Source organism: Lampetra fluviatilis, chromosome 20 (assembly GCF_964198595.1).
Source record: "Lampetra fluviatilis chromosome 20, kcLamFluv1.1, whole genome shotgun sequence".
Classification (NCBI taxonomy): Eukaryota; Metazoa; Chordata; class Hyperoartia; order Petromyzontiformes; family Petromyzontidae; genus Lampetra; species Lampetra fluviatilis.
In genome coordinates, this window is record NC_136294.1 from 11,040,204 (window position 1) to 11,060,822 (window position 20,619).

The window sequence follows — 20,619 nt, forward strand, 5'->3', positions numbered from 1 at the left end:
TTTACAAATGTCAAAGCGTTTTGTTTTTTCTTCCGTCAGACAGTTCATGCCCAACGCTTTTGTTGGCTGGCATCAAGCACTGAAGCTCATTACCAAGACTGGCTTGCCCTTTGTGCCCTGGCATTCCGTTGGACGCATTACGTAACGCAAAAAGCATTGACAATGCGATGTGAATCATTCGCCACGATCTTTCCCCCTCTGCTACGTCATTTGGCCCACCTGTATATAAACCGGCAGCGGCGGCAGCAGCAACTCAGTGGCTGAAAATCCGTGGTTGAAGAAGCACCGATTGTTTGTTGTTGTTGTAAAACTAGCAAAAGTAAAGTTGGCAGCTGAATATAAAACTTTCGCATTTTTTTTAGACCAGCGACAAAGTTTGAAGCTCAGGATGATGTCATGGGGAGTGCTTGTCGGTCTAGTGGTGGGACTTCTGCTGGCAAACAATGCGCATGGTCATCCGAAAGCAAAACCTTGTGACGCCTCTCCTTATCGCAAGGTATCTCTTTTGCTTTGTGTTGTCTCATGATTGTATGTATATATAAAATACCGTGCTCCACGTGCCCGATCACATGGGTGTTCATTGTCGGATGTGTAATCCGTAACAACAACAACAGCAAATCCCTTGTCGCTCAAGATACTGTGAAGGCATCAAACGCCATCTCCACATGCTACTCTCTCCCCTCGCTGTCCTCTTTTCGCATTGCCCTCAGCTCCTCTTTTCTCTACTCCGCCTTTTCCCTTCTCTCTCCCGCTACCCCCACCAGCACCACCTCACGCCCTTGATGCCTCCACCGCCGCAACCGCCACCTCGCTCTCCTCCACCCTGGTCACCGCCTGACCCCCATCCCTTATCCCTTGCCACTTCGTACTGTAGTCAGCAAGCATCAATAGAATAGAAGTGACAGAGCCGATGTACAATGTGATAGGCGTGTGTGTGTGTGGGCAGCCACATGTGACCGGGCTGAGACGACCAACTCGCTACACCTGAGAATCCGGTTTTCTCAACTACGTGGGGGTTTCCTACTCAGAGAATGGTTCCCATGTGGCTTTTGGTTGGGTTACGGATGCATGGTGATCTGTTATTCGCGAATGCGATCGCGAATTACCCTTGCCACACTTGCATGCATTCACCCCACTCCTGACACAAGTTGTCATGGCTCCGGACTCGAACTTTCGAGGTTTCTTTTATTTCACGCAACGTAGCTTAGGGCCCCGTCGTCACGAGATCATGCCGACGTAGAGATCGTATGACCGAGCAGACCGCGCTGACTTTAAGACAGCGACGACGTGAAGACAGCGACGATGGCCCAAGTCCCTCTCCGCAGTCCCCGAACATCCCATCTTGCCCTGCTTTTATCCTCGTGGATTCTCCGGGGGAATTTCCCCAGCTGTCTCTTTTGGACACTGGGGAATTTCCCAACCAAGACCCTCCAGACTGGCTGGCACCCTTGGGTTTGCATCCAGCCTCGCTGACACCCTGGCTCCACCTCGAGACTTACTGACAGTCTTTACACAAGTACTGACACACTCTGTTTAACATTTGTTTCACTTTGGTTTTCTTTGTGAAACTCGTGCAGTGTAAGCTCGTAGGATGTAACGAAATTACTGCTTCCGAATGAGAGACCAGCAAGGGAATGCTTGACTTTTTGGCATACAAGCCATGTTAAACTGAACTGCTGTACCATATTCATAGTAAATATACGTGAATATTGGCTAATGACTCAGTAAAAAACTATTCAGTGTGCGACTGTGGTCATCCAGAACAGACCGCACAACGTATAAAGACGCAATCCCCGATCCACAAATACAAAGGAGACATCACAGCGATGACGATACACTCCGCGACTCCTCACGCGGTTATCTGACTTGACCTGAATGTGAGATTGTAGTTGTAGCTCTGCAGCTACATCAGCCATGCGAAATAAGAAGTTGACAGACTCAGTACTGAGCCTGCTGCTCGTGCAATGCTGTGTATTTAAAGCGTAATCTGGTCAGAGTTTTGTCACCTTGTTGAATGAAGGGAGAAACAAAACACACGGCATCAAAAATGCCACGATTTTTGTAGCCAAACGTGTGTGGGTGTCTCTTGTGATGTCTCTAAACGTTTAGGGAGTCGTTCTAGATAACCACAACACTTGCGCCCATGTCTCTTCTTAAGCCGATGGGTCTTGGAGCAAGTCACCGATGACCCAGGCTGAGACCTTCACACACAAATACCCTGGTTTAATCGGGGGCAGCTGAAAGCCTGGATTAATCAGGGGTGATGGATCACGGTATCTGAATTGTCATAATACCCCCTGGGGTACGCGGACCCCTCCTAGGTATTGCAGTAACTTTGAGTACGATACAACGCTACATTGAGGGGGATAGGTGGCTCGGGTGACGGATGCTCATGTTTGTGGTATCAGAGTGGGGGTCCCGCGGTGGCGAGATGTCCACGACCTCGCCTGGTATGCAGGAAGTCGTGGGTTCAATCCCGACCCTGACGCCAGTTGTGTATTGGGAATTTGCGTTTCTCTCGCCCCATGGTAGCGTTGATTTTTCTCCGCGTCCTCCATTGTTTCCCTCCACATTTAGAATAAACCCGCGTTTAGTATTTGGCTGCTACAGATTTCCACTTGATAAGCCACTTCGTTGAACTATAATTTTGTGGCCAGGTCGCTTTTGAGAAATAACTACGTAGCTCAGTGGGCCTTACCCGGTAAAAAAAAAATAAGTTATCGATGCAGCAGCTGAAAAGTCTTGAATACAATCTCCGGGCTCCCAACACAGAATAGGCTCTGAGCCACTCTGTCTCAGTCTGGTCACTGATAATCATTAATTGGTCAGAAAAACAAATGATTACAAATGTTCATAATGTTCATCATGTCATGGTTTAATCAACGTCTTTAACTTAACGATGTTGCTTGGTCGGCCTTAAATTCCCAACCGTGGTAGCGCCTGTCTCTAATCCAGTGACGAGGAAGCAAGGTTGGTGGATCACGCAGAGATGGGGCCGTGAGTCTCCTGATGATGTTGCGTTCGTTATCTAAATAGAAAGGTGGCTATATGAGGCAGTAGAGCAAGTAGGCTTCTGACCTGCTATTTCTGTTGGTTGTCTCTGGGAATTCCAGATGCTGACCACATGTAAAACCATACTAAACAAAGTCTGACAAAACATTCGACACAGCGGTTCCTTTGTATTCGAATCTTTACTCAGCAATGCTTTGCGGGTCAATGTATTCCTCTATTATTAGTAGTATATACACTATTAAGCAGGTGTGAGTTACATTAAACGGTCTCTTTTTTTAGAATATACCTTGTATAGGCGCCGCTACTTATGAGCGGTTATGAGTTTGGTTCTGAAATCCACACGCCCGCCTCTGTCCACCCAGCAAAATCGGTGGGTTATCCACCGTCAATGGGCAGGTCCTGTGTTATGGGGTAAACTGCGGGTTAAGCCCACCTCTTCCAACGGTGTGGAAGAAAGAGGAGACTGAACACCCCAGAGAACTCCCTGGTGTGCGGGCCCATCTGCCGGCAGCGGCGTGAGCAAGCAATTCGACGGCTGCGCTTTTACCTTTACTGTATTTACGAGTGCATTCATGTTGATGCCGATGAGGCTGATGCTGATGACGATGTAGTTAATGAGGACATGGTGGTTGATGGTGGCGGTCATGGCGACCTGGGACAGAACATACGTGGGTGTGTCACTGCTCGTGTTGGTGATGCTATTGATGCTAATGATGACGGCGACGGTGATCGTGTTGGATTGCCGCTCGGGGCCAATAACGGTGGCGAATATTTGAGCCGGTCCTGGGCGGGGCGGCCTTCTCCTAGGTCGACGCAGCCTTAAATGAGTACAGCACCTGGTGTGCTTTGTAAACATCAGCATTGCAGTGTGGGGGGGTGGGGGACAAAGTCGGCCGGGCTTGGTGACTACTGCCCACACCACCTCCTCGCGCGCCATAGGTGCTCGCTAAAAACAGCACCTGCCCCCAACAGTCTGTTCAAGGCCATACCCGGGGGGGGCGGGGGCGGGGAGGAATCTCTCTCTTTGTTGGTGGCTGTTGCCCTGCGACAGGATGGCCGTGCATGCGGCGGTGCGGAGGCGGTGAGACTTGAGCTGTACGCGGAGTCCCTGTGTCCCGGGTGTCGCGCGTTCACCACGGGGCAGCTCTACGGCACGTGGCTCCTCCTGGGGGACATCATGAACGTCACCCTGGTGCCGTACGGCAATGCCCAGGTATGAGAGAAACACGCGCGCGCGCACACCGCACAGACACGCACGTTAGGGGCCGTCCATAAATGACGTCACGCACCTAGGGGGGGGGGGGGTCAGACATTTGTGACGATGTGTGACGAGGGGGGGGGTGAGAAATGTGACGTCACATCAAAATGCGCAATTTTAAATAAATATAGACAACACGTTCTACTTAATTAAATAGACTTTTTAATAAACGTTTTCTCCTACAACATCAGAGTGCAGCGCCACATTAAATACGGACTACAATGACAATAGTTTAAAGCGATTTGAAACATGTTTTATTTTCAAAATGGAAATGTTTTTTTTTGGGGGGGGGGGGGGGCAAAGCTTTGTGACGTCATATTTGAGGGGGGGGGTCTGACTTTTTGTGACGCTGTATGACGAGGGGGGGCGGTTAAAAATCGTCCAAAATCGCGTGACGTCATTTATGGACGGCCCCATATCTCCGTTACAATCATGATTTTGTAGGTAGTGATAAAAACGGCAAGTATCGGTTCGTGGCAGTATCGGTTCAGGTTTTGCTTCGTCATTGATACGGTAAATGACTGAAAAAAAACTCAACACATTCGTCAATAACACCGTGGCTTCAAAAGTACAATTTTAAAGTATATAATTGGTGACGTTTTGGGCAATGGCCCGCATTCAGAACATGTAACAATATTTTTCAATGTGCTATGAAGAAGAGCCATTTCCTGAGCCTATGATGTATATTTTCTATTGATGGTGGCGAGATTTTTACTCCCTCGCCTGATATGGAGGAGGTCGTGGGTTCGATCCAGACCCCGACGCCTGCTGTATATTTGGAGTTTGCGTGTCTCTTTCCCCGTAGTCGCGTCGATTATTCTCCGGGTCCTCCGATTTTTTCCCCTTCACATTTAGAATCAACGTACATTTAGAGTAGTTAGCTCCTAAACATTTCTACATGACAAGCCACTTCGTTGAGCTCTTATTTGTGGCCATGTCGCTTCTGAAAAAGAGCTACATAGCTCAGTTAGCCTTACCTGGTAAAATACAAAAAATTGTTTACAGTTGTATAGTTGAGTTATTTTGTTATTCATGCTTGCACACCACTGCCAATGGAACAGCAACAGCATCGCCAACATAATGCATGGCCGTAGGTGTTCCCAGTTGTGCTGTATTGTTCTCTGAGATTCATGCAAATATCTTGGTCTGATTGCACCCATGTGCACAAGTGCCCACTAAAAACGTGCCTATGATATGGTGCAGACACTCACCGATAAATATATAGAGACACATTTGTGCGTATGCTTGTGTGTGTGCGCACATACCTCTGGCCAGGCAGTACTGTGGCAAAGCGCTCGACTCACAATCATAAGGAAGTGAGTTCAGGTCCCACCGTCCCTTTGGGAAATCAATCGTGGTTGTCCGACGGATAAACCATTCCTTGCCATATGAAATGAGGAATCCGCAGCACTTGCTCACCAAATTACAAGCAAAGTCCCCGCTGCTAATTTTTAATCAGGGAGACACGTTTAGTTGATTTATAATCATGACTTCTGCCTTGTGGGAAGCTAATAGTGAGTTCCCTTGATAAACTCCTGCTATAGGAATGTGGAATTCCCACCACTGGCACAGGTCCATGACTGGAGATGAGCATCGCCCATTGTTTATTTGGGTTTGCCGACACTTGACTTTTAATGTGTTAACATGCGAGAGGGATCCCAGTAACGCCTGCATTTAAAGGGGGGACTTGGGGTAACGACGAACTCCGTCATAGGGTTCAGTAGCTCATGCAAATTTGTCTTCACTGTTTGCAGGAGAAACACGACGGGGATCAGTGGGTGTTCACGTGTCAGCACGGCCCCCAAGAATGCATTGGGAATCTGCTGCAGGTGAGTGCGTGCATGAATACACACCCGATTCGTTAATTCATTGTTTTATTTGCGCGTTGAGTCATTTCTTAATTTATTAGTTCCCGCTATCCAGAGAGGTTACATTTGAAATCTCCAACCCGCACACCTTCATTCATTGGAGGTATTTCTTATTATATCTCGTACAACCGCATCGTCATCACCACGACATTAAACAGCAACAATATTATATTCCCTTCTACATGTGAAAGCAAAACGAATTTCATTAAATCAGCAGCCGAATGCCCGGCAAAGGTATCCCGGTGTGGTGAGCAATCGTACAAACGGCCCCTTCTTCCCAAGGCCAAAGAAATCTGAATGTCCGCCCGTCGCTGCGAATAACGCGGCTGAACACCGAGGGCATCTCTGGCGCTAAATGAGATTGAATCGCCAAGGTCCCAGGGTTTAAAAGAGACTCCGACGTCCTGGCGCTGAAAGAAACCCATCATCCGGATCGAACAGAAACGGGTCAGACCCTCGCGTCTGGAAGTCCCCGTCCTCACACCGTACACGAAGACCGACCTGCAGGACTCGGTACGAGGTCGTGCCCGACAACTCACCCCGCTACATAGCCGTAAAGGCCCGTGCGTAGAATGACCGTGCCCACCGCTACCGCCGCCAAACCGATCCGCGTTGGCGACACCAACAGCCACCACACCCCGTGGGGCTACAACGCCAACGATTGAGCAGACTTCATGTGCAGCGGCAGAAGACCGGCAAACCGGCTCTTATGACGCAAAAGACCGCGGAATTTCAAGTCGTGCAAATTGTGTGCGTGGGCTGCATCGCTGGAACACGGACGGGTTAACAATAATAATGTATTCCTTGTATGGTTATCACAAGAAACTCGGGGAAATATTTGATGTTGGTTTTGTACCCTCAAAACAATGGCGTCACCCCAAAGTTGGCCGTGTTCCAAAAAAGCACGCAAGGTGGTTTCACAAAATTAGTCTGAGCCACACAGTACTACTAAGGGTTGGTTTTCAGAGAAGTCACGCGGAAATGAAAGAGGATGAATTAAAAAAAAAATCAGTAGGCACCTGCCATGGCGTGAGGACTCGCAAAGTTCCAAGTTTGTAGAAATGCTGACTTTGAGCCAAAATAAGTGTGGCTACACTACACGCTTAATCACTTATTTGAACGATTTGGATTGTAAACTTTGCACTTTGATTGCACATGGTGCACGCACATAAATCAAGTGGTAAATCAATGAAGAATGTCAATCTATACTTGGAATACAAACGTGGGGGTGATAATATCTGTCTCATAGCACTGAGCCGGCACGTTTAGTGATCCTGGGTTCATATTTGGGCAGTCATTGAATCAGGTTCTTAAATTGTGTCGTTTTATAGTCTCTGTCAAATTACCAACTACAGTGCAGCGAAAAAAAACTCATCTAAATTCGGTTTCTCACTTAATGTGACGCGTCTCATCCAGGGTATACAAAAATTGTATTATATCACTTTTATGCATGCAAATTACATTTCCATAGCATGAAAAGAGAAACACACTTTAGTGTTTAATGGGGGGGGGGGCTCGATTTATTTTTGCAAAAGCAGTTGTGCATCCCAATATTCTGAGATCCTGTTATTATATAACGTGTGGTGCACTGTGCAGGCTTGCCTGATCCACTACTTGCCGAACAATGCCGATCATGTGCCCATCATCTACTGCATGGAGGCAGCAGAAGACCCCGTCTCAGCTGCATCCCAGGTGAGGCACTAGAAAGCCTGATGCACTCCACTCTCAGCCGAGCCATGGTGGTGACCGCTTGTAATGGAGACACAAGGAAATATGAAACCCTATTGGTAGAATCCAAATAATAGCTTTTTAACCTCACTGATGATACAGCCCCGTCGCTCTCCATTGCCTCACTGTATCTCACAGTTGCTGTTACCTCCCTTTGCCTTTTGTACCAGTCGTAATTTGGTGATTGCCCTTTGTACCCATCTGTCAACCTGCTGATGCTACTTAATCTTTCGCTCACCAGTCAACTTGCGTCTCCTTGCAGATGACTTGCTGCACAGAAGTTTTAACTCTGGACCCCATTGCTCTCTTCCGTCTTCCCACTTGATTGAAACGGTGTTTTAAGTGTTACTGCCAATTTATTACAACATTTATATCTGATGTTAATATCATGTTCACATTTGGTCTCCACCACTTGTCATCAACTTTCAAATACTGTATACGGTATACACATAAATTTCGATTTAAAGCTTTTGTGACTGCAGGGATTTATCTTCTTGGTTCTTTCGGTAAAGTCACGTAGAATGGAAATAATAAAATAATAAAAAGAAAACATAATAAAATAATTATCACGACGTTTCGGCCACAACACAAGCAGCCGTCCTCAGGTGAAGAACAGGTCTGTCGAGAAGACAGAGTCTGAATGAAACACTCCAGGCTTGGAGCGTCTATTTAAGCTGGGCTCTCTTCTCCCTCCAACCCAGCTTAAATAGACGCTCCAAGCCTGGAGTGTTTCATTCAGACTCTGTCTTCTCGACAGACCTGTTCTTCGCCTGAGGACGGCTGCTTGCGTTTTGGCCGAAACGTCGTGAGAATTATTTAATTATGTTTTATTTTTATTATTTTATTATTTCCATTCTACGTGACTTTGCCGAAAGAACCAAGAAGAGGTATACACATAATTGTACTTTTCGGCGTGATATGTCGGGCTCGTGTCTTGTTGCATAAAAAAAAAACATCTGTAGATCCATTACTTTCTTTTACATTTGTAAAAGCCATCTCCGTGTGTGTCTCTCTCTTAGTGTGCGGCCTTGTTGGCCCCAACGCTGAACTGGCAACAGGTTGAGACGTGTGCTAATGGCACTCTGGGCAACCAGCTGATGCACAGCAACGCCCAGCTCACAGACGCCCTCAACCCTCCTCACAAATACGTCCCCTGGATCGTCTTCAATGGGGTGAGTGCTTATTGCATACTTGCCATCATCGTCATTATAATTGCCATCAACACCATAATCATCAGGTTCCTTTGAACTTAGATCCAAATCACATTAAATTAGTACCGTCGTGAGACAAAGAAATTCACGGTTGGGTTTCACATGGCGAGAAGTGCAACATCACAACATGCCAGTGGATAGCGTTCCGGTAGGCGATGTGAATAACTACTTATGATGTCATAATTGGTTTTTTACCCTTTTATCTGGCAAAAAAACTGACACCTGTTTTACAAGGAGTCATGTTTGCATTGACCACAATACCTGCAGTCGGAATGCAAACAAAAAACATAACTCTGATAATGTATACACTGTCCTTGAAGTTGATTGGTCCACACCCGAGACAGCTTTCCTTAGAACCTAGTCTCACATGGTGTTGGACCAGATGACACAAAAAGGTTATAAGGAAAGCTGTCTCGGGTGTGGACCAATCAACTTCAAGGACAGTGCATACATTATCAGAGTTGTGTTTTTTGTTTGCATTCTGACTGCAGGTATTGTGGTTAATGCAAACATGACTCCTTGTAAAAGAAAGGTGTCAATTTTGTTGCTAGATAAAAGGGTAAAAAACCAATTATCATATTTTGCTACTGGCAAATGAGGTTCCAATGGTACTTATGATGTCACTTTAAGAGGCCTCTCGACCCACGGGCCAGTGGACGCCTACAGGGTAACCTCCTAAGAATAGCGTCCACTGCATGACAGTCCAACTGTAATTTGTAGTTTTCAGACCATGAATGAGAAACGATCATAACGGCTCGCAACTTTGTACCCGTGGCACACCACGGGTAGGGGGAGTGGAGTCAAGGATACAATGAATGGGAAAAAGAAAATTGAATGGGACAGACAAGAGAGGAGAAGAGTTGCAATGTGAAATAAGAGGAAAGGGAAAGAACATGAATGGAGAAACGGGAGAAAAGGGTCAGGAAAGGTGAGGAGGAGTGGGGGGAGAGGCTGCCTCAGGGCCTCAACGTTGCTGCACAGAGGAGCGGCATCGGTTTTCAGAGGGGGCGGTGGGGAGAGCGGATGGATTTGCAGTGGGGGTGGCCACACAGTAGGCAAGTGAATTACAGGAAGCTTGAGCTGATTTATATAAATGTTTATGAAATAGTTGAAATTCTATGTTTTGCTCTGTAGTCACTAATAACCGGGAGAGAGACCATCAACTCGTGACACTTGAGAATGAATACGCAGGTTTAATCACAGGTGGCTTAACCGATATTTTAACTCAGGAACTCATCCATACTGACTCAGTGCTCGAACATGGGCGATTATGAGCCATTCAACCATCGGGCCAACTCCACCATCATCATTACTAGTTGCCACACATGGCCGCAGTTGGAGGTTTGTGCAGCTGCAAGTGGCACGTAATGGCAATGAAGCATGCTAGAAACTAATTAACAGAAACGTATTTCCTCAAATATTGTCAAGAAACATCGTTCGGGAAAAGTTTTTAAGCTGCAAAGGCACGTGATCGATGACTCAGAGTCTCTTCTGATTGACAAAAGGGAAATGTCTCTTGATCATCTTTCTGAAAATAAAAGGCAGAACCACTCGGGGCAACATGTTTCCCTGTTTCTTGAATCATGTTGTTTTGAAACTTTTTTCTTTCTAGTAGCTGGGCTTTAAGGATATCAGAAACAATCGTAAACATAAGCAAGTGGGTTCATGACGAAGGCAGGGCCGTTAGCAGGAGTTCTTTCTGCCAGGCATGCATTGACATCCGTTTACAAAGACGGTCACTGCATCACGTGCTTTTGGATGCGCTTCTGCGGCCGTCTGGAATGTTCTTCCTTCCGATATTAGGAAGCCACTGGACCTTATGTGCTTTAAAATCTAAGATTGAAAGCTCAGTTGTTTAAAATAGCTTTTTGTGCTTAGTTTGTTGTCCTTCCCCCGCACCTCCGATTAGCACAGTTGGCTACGTACGGTGTGAAAGAAGTTCAACATACAACATTTCATCAAACCACGAGTTCTGATTTAGTGAAAGATCAGCAATCGTGTATTACTGTACACAGTAATATCCCTCTTCTTTCGTGTAGGAAAGGCTCTGTTAATGGGCCGTTTTGTACAGCTTCTGTAAAAATGGGTTACTTGCTAAGATTGCATTTCATAAAACTGGGGCTGTTTTATCACTTCGCCAGTTAGAGTTGACCGAGTGAGTCAGGGGTCTCATAATCGCCGTATTAGAGCACGGAGCCTGCAATGTTGAGATCCTGAGCTTGAAGCTTAGCAGTCACTCATGGATAAATTAGGTTCCATACTCTTTGTTTTTTTTTGGTAAAGTCACGTAGGTGAAAAAATAATACAATAAAATAAGAAATTTAATAAAAATATGTTTCCCCTTCTTTTTTATTATTTATTATTTTTATTATTTTTTCGCCTACGTGACTTTACCAAAAGAACCAAAGAGTATGGATCCTTGCAGTCACGAAAACTTCAAATCTAGAATAAATTAGGTTCTCAAGTGTTGAATGCTTTTTATGGTCTTAACCCAGACATGAAGGAATACACAAACTATTTTAAATATAAACAGATCTTTTCATTGAACTTGATTTTGCTAAACTCTGAGTGAACTCTATTGCATTATAATCACAAGAAAATAGTCAAAAGGGATCCTTGATGAAATTAGCAAAGCGGTGTGCTCAGTTCTGTTGATAACTCTAAGCTGGTGGTGGAAATTCCACATTCTCGTGGTGGGGGACAGTCTATCCATGACAATTTAACACTATAGTGACAGCATTAACGTCACTACACATTTAACAGACACAAGTAATTCTACGACAGTATCTAACTTTGGGTTACTTCCGTGGCAAAGGTGGAAGGTGCATACTTATTGGGTTGACTGGAAAAGTGGAACTGCAGATTTTAAAATACGTACTCAAGACTGTTCCTTAAACTCAATGTTAAAGTGTCTTCCTGCATCACTGAGCTTTGAGGTGAAACGCTCATTTCCGTTGGCAGTCCCGAACCAGTTTCTTAATCTCTCCATCGAACGACAGTTGATCTTGACTAGAGCTGGAATAAACAGGACGTGCATTCTATCATGTAGGCTCATCATCATCAAACTCCATGGGCAGAAAACCCGCAGGTGTCCACTGCAATTTGTGTCACTTGTTTCCACGTCCCTCTATCCTGTGCCAACACGCTGAGGCGATGCCACATCTCTCTGGCACCAATCTCTGATGTCGTCCAGCCATTTTCTACAGGGCCTTCTACGTTTTCTACTTCCCTCCATTATTCCCATCATTACAGTTTTTATTTTCCTGTTGTTATCCATCCTACATGTGCGTGGCCCAAACTAGCTCGTTTTCCTACTTACTGCCACTTGCATCAAGTCCTCTGTTACGTTCAACCTTTCTCTTACTCCTACGTGTCACTGTTTGTGCCCAACTAAGATGCAGTATCCTCCTAAAGCGGTACATTTCAAATGCCAGTATTTTGTCCCTGTCACAGGATTTTAAAGTGTCCAAGTTTCGCAGGCATACAAAGATGTGCTGAAACCGCATGTTTTTAAGATTCTCAGCTTGGTTTTGTAGCTAATTCGCTTGTTCCTGTGTATGTTGTTAAATCCTGTTGTGACTCATCTTGCCTTTGCGATCCTAGCGCTTATGTATTTCGTAAAGTCATTGTCCCAGGTCAATATGCTTCCCAAGTAGACACATTTTTGTACATTCTCTATCTTTTGGTTTCCTATCATAATTTCATTCTGAATGTTGGCTTCCAAACACCATGGTGTTAGTCTTTTCCACATTGATCCTCAGTCCTGCATTTTTTGCTGAATTATTCAATGTATGAACACTTTCTTGCAACACTGGACATTTTTCCTCTAGCAAATCTCAATCGTCTGTTAATATTAATTTATGTATATGTTCACCATGTATCGATATTCCTGTACCATTGTCTTGGATGCAATCAATCACCATTTCCAAAGGTGTTCAGTGATATTGGATCTCCTTGTCTTGTCCCTATGATCGTTGTGAACCATTCTCCTATGTAGGCTCACACGGAGGATATCCAGAACAAGGCAATGGAGGCACTCCTTCCGATGGTTTGCAGTGCATACAAGGTAAGAACACTCGACATTCCAGAAAGCAAACGCTACAATACAGGTGTAGGTCCCTTTTATTGATTCGCTGCGTAGACTTGTATTGGAGAGGGCCCCAAATAACTGTCAGGTGCCCCTTTATTTTTCCCGGCCCTCACTTCCCCAACTTCTCCATCGATCGTTGACCCCTTTGAAAATCCCGGGCCCGCCTCTGCTTCAAAAAGATGACCAATCAGATGGCTGTTCCAGCCATTCGATTTGATTGGCTGCTCCACTCGGCCAATCAGAGCGAGCCACGCCCTGATTACCAAGCCACAACACCAGCTGTGGCTCGTTATGCCGCGAATGATTGCGTGAAGTTCTTCATTAATTAGGGCTCGCTTCTCAGCATCCCTACATGCGTGTCAAACAAGACAGTATCTCGAGCACTGGGGGTGGGAAGCACTCGCATCCAATGATTGCCCTGAGCCAAACATGGAAAAAATTAACCCGTAAAAACAAAGTTTTTCACTATAAATCCTTTATATGCGTGGCGGCTAGAGTCCTCTCGTCCTCTGGCTTGAGATGTCTGCCACCATTAAGCAATTGGTAAATAAATATTTTTTAAAAATTCCCTAAACAGTGTAAAATTTTGGAAAAAAATTTTCACGAAAATTAATTGTCACGCACAACGAGTCTGTGTGCAAAATGTCAGCTCGATTGGATCACGGGAAGTGGGTTAAAAAACGACCGAAAGATTTGCACGGTCGTAAGCAAGCAAGCACGCAAGCACGCAAGCAAGCAAGTTAACTTAATATAAAGGATTTAATACGTATAACCCGTAAAAACAAAGTTTTTCACTATAAATCCTTTATATGCGTGGCAGCGAACTTAATATAAAGGATTAAAAAATATATTCGCCTGTGGAGGACGCGGGGATCGATCCCGCGACCTTTGGCATGGGAAGCGAGGGCGCTACCAACTGCGCTACTCCGCCACGGCCTGTGGAGTGGTTACGCTCTGGGCTCTTACACTCTGACGTTCAGCCAAAGCCATGAATGCGTTCTATTTGAATATATGTAAAATAATTTTTTTTTGCCTAAAAAGTGTAAAATTTTGGGAATTTTATTTCACGAACAATAATTGTCTGGCACAATGAGTCTGTGTGGAAAATGTCAGCTCGATTGGATCACGGGAAGTGGGTTAAAAAACGACCGAAAGATTTGCACGGTCCTAAGCAAGCAAGCAAGCACGCAAGCAAGCACGCGAACTTAATATAAAGGATTTAAAAATACACGTGCCCATGGCCGTGGTCACTATCTCGATAACCACAGTTGTACATTTGATTTGCCACCTCGGGGATATTAGGTTGAGTCGATTCCAGACTGGAATTGTAACATGAGCCCTTCGGTTATGAGTCGATGGCTGTGCCACCTGCCATTATAGCTGGGGTATGTGACTACAAATGGCGAAATGCACTCTGTATTGTCAAATATCAGAAGCTAAGCAGGCATCATCCTGCATAGCGCTTGGATGGGTAATCACAATGGCACGCAGAGGTTGACATAGGGTCTACTTAGCCACGTTGTGGGCAGGAGACGGCAGGGCCTTGAAGTCCATCGTCGGTACTGTACTTCTATCTTCCCATATCTATGATCCTCACCTTCAGCCCACACTGACCAGCAGGTAAAGTATGTACCATAACACCCCAACAACGCGCATGGCGTAGGGAGGTCTTCATCCAACAGATGATTACAAAACGGCTGTACATGTATATGTACACATTACTACTCAAATGTGCAGCCCAGCAATTGTGTAGTTTAGCCCCATCAAAGGTTATGAACAGAATAAAGACCTGTGCTGTCAATTTCTGGTTAGTCTAAAATGTCACATGTGCCTGGTGAATTGGATTACACGTATCTGCCTGCTGATAGCTCAAACCCAGTGAGAAACGTGAAAAGTTAAACAACTCAGCAATGCACACCAGATTTGAGTTGCCTGAGTTTGGCTGTTTAAGTCCAGGGCGTTTTCACTGAACCATAAGTTTCCAAATAGCCTCAGTTTGGCCAAAATAGCTCACGTTAATCCATGACTCTTAAGTGAGGCTGGGTTATCTGATTATTTACCTTATTCATTACGCGATCATTTATTAGTTCAATTGTGCGACTAATCAAATAAGATTTTTTTTAAATAGTTAGAAAAAATTATCACGTCTGTTAATAATCATAATTATTTAAATTTATAAAGCGCCCTTAAGCAATCGTCGTCAGTGCGCTATGCATGAAAATGCGGAAATAGTTAACAACCAAGTAAAGAAGAAGTGAATAATTAACCACTAAAACGTAGTCGATTAGAATTTAAATATAGTCGGTTACAGGACAACGCCTCTTTTCCATAACCCTGTGACTCCTATTTATCCGCGGCAGCTGTAGGGTCCACAACAACTCCTATTATCCGCGGTCCTATTTCTTCCTATTACTCCTAACATGTGGATAACAATGCTGTAAAAGGTAAGAACATAACTTCGTTTAAAATTTTATATCAGGCAAAAAATATATATTTTGATGACCATGAGGCTCAAGCATTAGAGCTGGGACAATTATTTTATTACAAGATAACTTCTCTTATCTGCGATATGGGGGAACAATATCACGGATCCTATTATCTGTGGGGTTATCCGTGACTTTACACACCTTATATAAATACAATAACATTTCAAAGAGGTCTCTTAAACCCTGAGTCTTCGGTAGCAACATTTTTTATTCCTTTCAAAAGTGTAACCCTTTTAACAACGCATGTTCATATATACATACACAGGTGTGGTTTTTAGGTACATGCTGGAGGAAGCAGTTCAAACCGAATGAAACACTGTACACAGCAGGCTGCCACGTTGTACGTTTGTGCAGTCGTAGCTTTTGTAGTCTGGTTCTCTTTGAGTGCTGCTCTAACAAAGAAAAATCAAATGCCCTTAACGGATAAATGATGTCAAAACAAGTTCGCTGTGCCTCCACTGACGCACGTGACAAGCTCCGGCAGTGGCGGCTGGAAGGTCGCGCGTTTAAGGAAGGACAAACACAGGGAGGCTGGGGTGGTTTAGTCAGGTCACGATGACCACGTCCGAGCACTTGGGCACACCATTGAGGCACCTGAACATGCATGCAGACAGCCACCTGTGCTTACACCCGTTTCACAACAAGTTGCAATGAGTTAATGGTCACCAATAGCGCCACGAAAATGTCGTGCAGACCCAGACATGAGTACAAGTATCTACACAATTGGAACATCATTTGCCAGTAAAAAATTATGATAATTGTTTTTTTTTACCCTTTTATCTGGCAACAAAACAAACAAAAAAGGTGTCAGTTTTGTTGCCAGATAAAAGGGTAAAAAAAAACAATTATCAGGAGTACAAATCTCTTTATACCACGACACCACATTGTGGCTTGTATTATCTTACAAGTTAAAAGTGGCGCCATGCCCACGATAGCATTGGTAGTAGCGCATTTCACTTCGCAGTGCTAAGGAGGCAGCAGATACATTCTGACATTACAGGAACCAACATCTCCATAGAACAACCGAATTGGTTTGGCATGGAGTTAGAACATCATTACTTTATCTTACTAATATGGCAGATGTTATGAGTACCTGCTGCTTGCTCATCTGAGTAAAGATACACTTGGTATTTTCATGTTTCACTTTTACTCACAAGGATATTTTGTTTGTCTCTAGAAAATTCACGTTTCCAATGTACTCCGTCCAGCACTCACGACTCATGTTTGTTTCACCAATGTGGCTGGGAACTGTTTGATTTTGGAGAGGGCTCTCGAAAATAAACGATGTCAACAATGCACCAACTACACGACTTTGTCTGTCCCTCGCAGGGCGAACTGCCAGTAGCCTGCGGAAAATAAGGACCTACTTCTCAACACAAGCCTTGGACATTCACCCATCATGGACCATTTATAACCCAAATTTACTCTTCACTCAAAATGCACATGAAACACTTGAACGCGATAAAACAAAATTTGACTTTTAAATTAATTTTGTGGGGGATAGTTGTGTGGGGGTGGGGTGGACAGTGGGTTAAGGACAGTAAGTGAATATAAATAAATCATGTACAGATACCTAAATGCACTTTTGGTATTGTGTCATATTGAGAATGTTTTATTGTGTTATTTCTGCTATGATTGCTTAGAATTAATGTTATGTTTAAAGTTACAGTAAACTGGGCTTTAGACCAGTTGCTACTTACAGCCAGTCACGTTATATGTTGGTAAAGCTTTAATTGTTGTCATTGTTTGGAAATGTATACACGGAATTACATGGAACTTTTTTTGCAAAGTAGGTATAATTGGTCTTACGACATCTGTTGTAAGAATTGGCCGTGTGCTTTGCTCGTCTAATTGATTTAAACATGTTTGTACACAACTATAGTTACATGGGTGTCCTCTCTTCAAAAAAGGCACCTGAATAATTATGCACCTTTTAAATAAAGATGACCGGAGTTGAATGACTTGAGACTATGTGTGTATATTTTGGTTCATGATTCATTTTACAAGTGAATGCAGTGACATGCATGGCAAGAATGTGCCGCTGAATCTCATGACTACGTTTTAGGAGTATCTTCCTTGGAATTAAACATTTAATGATGATTCTGCGTTGGCAATGGTTCACAAACACAATTAGCAAAACACTCACACACTGCTTGAATAGAAAATGTAATCTTTGTGCTGATGCAATATGGCCTTTTTGGTCATTGTGCAGCAAACATCTATGTGTCAAGACTCCTTGAGAAGGGTCCTGCTTTGTAATGTTCAGCGAATTCATTTTTGAGTGAAGGGGGAAATCAGGAAACGTGGGAGGAAATCAGTACTTGGAATAAATCAACACTCGAGGTGGCAAAGTCCCATGGAGGCTCCATCTCTGCATGGTCCACCTACCCAACCTTGAGGTTACTACTAAATTACAGGATTGTGTGCGGAGCCACATTGGAAAATTGTGCCATACTGCGCTCCCTTTCACAAGTTCCCTTAATACAGTAAATGTATTGTTGGGGCCTCCTTTACCAGTACAAAAATAAGTTTTGTTGCCAGAAAAAAGGGGAAAACCCTATTATCAAATATATTGTTCCTTGTACAGCAATATACGGTGCATTTTTAGTGCTCTGAAAAGAGGTACTGTCGTGATTTGAAGCTTTCGTGACTGCAGGAATCCATTTTTTCGTTAAAGTCACGTAGGTATAAAAAAAAAATCACGACGTTTTGGGCGAAACACAAGCGTCCATCATCAGGTGAGAAAACATGGTCTGCTGCTGAGGCAAACTATTTTAAAATAGCTTTTAAAACAGTTTGTCGTGTATTATCTAAAGATAAATCGTGCACGATACAAAGCAACACTCTCATTCTTAGTCATTTGCCCACGGGTTTCCTGTTTACGATGACCCAGAGACATTTCTGTGAATTTCCATAATGCTCAGAATATTACACTGATTCAATGCAGGTTCCTATTTTCATGAGATGTTGACATTGACCTTCAGGCCCTGTGAAATAAGTACGCTTATTTTCTCTTTGGTTCTTTCGGTAAAGTCAGGTAGAAAGAAAAAATAAAATATATATCACGACGTTTGCAACACAAGCAACCGTCATCAGGTGAGAAATGTATGTAAATGCAAGCTCGGAAAGAGACACATACAGAGAGAGAGACACAGAGACAAACAACACAGAGAGACACAGAGAGAGACACACAGAGGAGAGACACATCGAGAGACAGAAACAACGCCGATGTGTGTCTCTCTTCTAGACTTAAAGTTTTCGTGACTGCAAGGGTCCATACTCTTTGTTTTTTTCGGTAAAGTCACGTAGGTAAAAAATCAAATAAAAGTGTGCGTCTCTCTCTCTTTGTGTATGTGTCTCCGTGTCTGTGTTCGTCTCTCTCTCTCTCTGTATGAATTACCAGAGTAGGAAGCAGTCACGAAAGCTTCATATGAAGATTACGCTTATTCTGTTTGACCTACCCTCCCATGCAACGCCTTATTTCAGATATTTTTACAAAACAATAGATTTATTGAAAGATGTTCGTTTTCATCATGATCATCTTCGTATTGAAGGAGCAGTGTGACACTGTGGTTAGTTAGTGCACTGTGATAATGAAGCTCACAATATAATGCTTCACTATAGCTCACCCCTTGAGTGGCCGGTGATATTTATTTCAAACTAGCAGCACGTGCGCCCTACAGATGTGACCTTCCATCCCTCCCTCCTCTAGTCAGCCAGTAAAACTTTTATTTTCGTCATCACGCAGATGTACACGGTGACACAACCACCGTGCACTTTCCCGCACGCTCGTAATCCAGCCAGGCAGCCAGATATCCAGCCAGCAAAACTAGACTTTCTTATATGGTATTGCTCAAGCTTGCATTTATTGCCGGAGCTTGTGTGCATGTGTAATGAGTCCACCCGACGAAGATTAAGAAGACACACTCTTCATTATTTTCCGCGCGAGCTCATGCCACACGCATCCTCTCCACTAGGCCTCAGCAAAGTAAGGTAAAAGGTAAAAAGCAACGAGCCTACCTTTACCCTACCTTTTACTTTACCACAATACAATCACTCTACCCTACCTTTTACCCTTTAGCAGGTAAGGTAAAAGGTAAAAAGCAACGACCCTACCTTTACCCTACCTTTTACCCTTCCCCCATACAAATTACCCGATTACAGGGTAATTACTGGAGTACTACTACATATGAAAAAGGTTAATAACGGAAAATGCCAGGTAGAGCACTTTATCTATATCTATTCTATATATATATAAAATCGCAAATCTGTCTGTCTGTCTGTCTCTCTGTCTGTGTGTGTCTGTCTGTCTGTGTGTGTGTCTGTTTGTCTGTGTGTCGCCGGACCATACGCAGTTTCATTGGACGGCGGTTGCCCCTGGCAACGGGTAGCGACGCATTCGCTGCGGGGTGGACGCCATTTTTAATTCCCGTTAAAAATATGCGCACGCATTAACACGCGACTCTGAGGTAAATTCATCAAAGTTTCACGTCCTCTTCACTCCCCCCCCCCCCCCACCACAATGTGTGCAATTACTATTATAGGGTCGGTAGATAATAAAATTATAGCGATTAGACAGTATTATTGTAGCGCGGGGGGGGGGGGGGGTAACGGCCCCTGTACCCAGCCTCAGCCGGGTGGGCAATTTAGGCGAGGCCGGAGGCTCTGCACGGTACTAGGCCTCGACAGCCCACCACACTATAGGCCGTACATATTACTGCACAGCGGCCCAGGAGATCGTGGCTGGGGGGGGGAGGCAGGGGTAGCAGCCCATCTGTGTATATATGTAAGGTTATTAAGAAATATATTTTTCACCCGGGCAACGCCGGGTACTTATGCTAGTTCATATATAATACTCTCGATGATTCCAACTTTACACGCTTGTTGTTGTCGTTGTTGTCGTCGTCGCTGTCGTATCCTCAAATCTTGCAACTAAATTTTAACCCACTTCCTAATGTGGTATCGA

The 20,619-nt window shown here is 44.3% G+C and overlaps 1 protein-coding gene across 1 annotated transcript; it reads left to right on the forward strand.

Moving 5' to 3' along the window:
• Positions 1–265: 265 nt before the first annotated feature.
• Positions 266–17,614, forward strand: LOC144937959 (gamma-interferon-inducible lysosomal thiol reductase-like). The gene is made up of 7 exons (XM_078865608.1): positions 266–496; positions 4,064–4,225; positions 6,025–6,099; positions 7,735–7,830; positions 8,886–9,038; positions 13,075–13,143; positions 16,983–17,614. Exons 1-7 carry the CDS (start codon positions 389–391, stop codon positions 17,010–17,012), a joined length of 693 nt encoding a protein of 230 aa, XP_078721734.1. The 5' UTR covers positions 266–388; the 3' UTR covers positions 17,013–17,614.
• Positions 17,615–20,619: the final 3,005 nt, after the last annotated feature.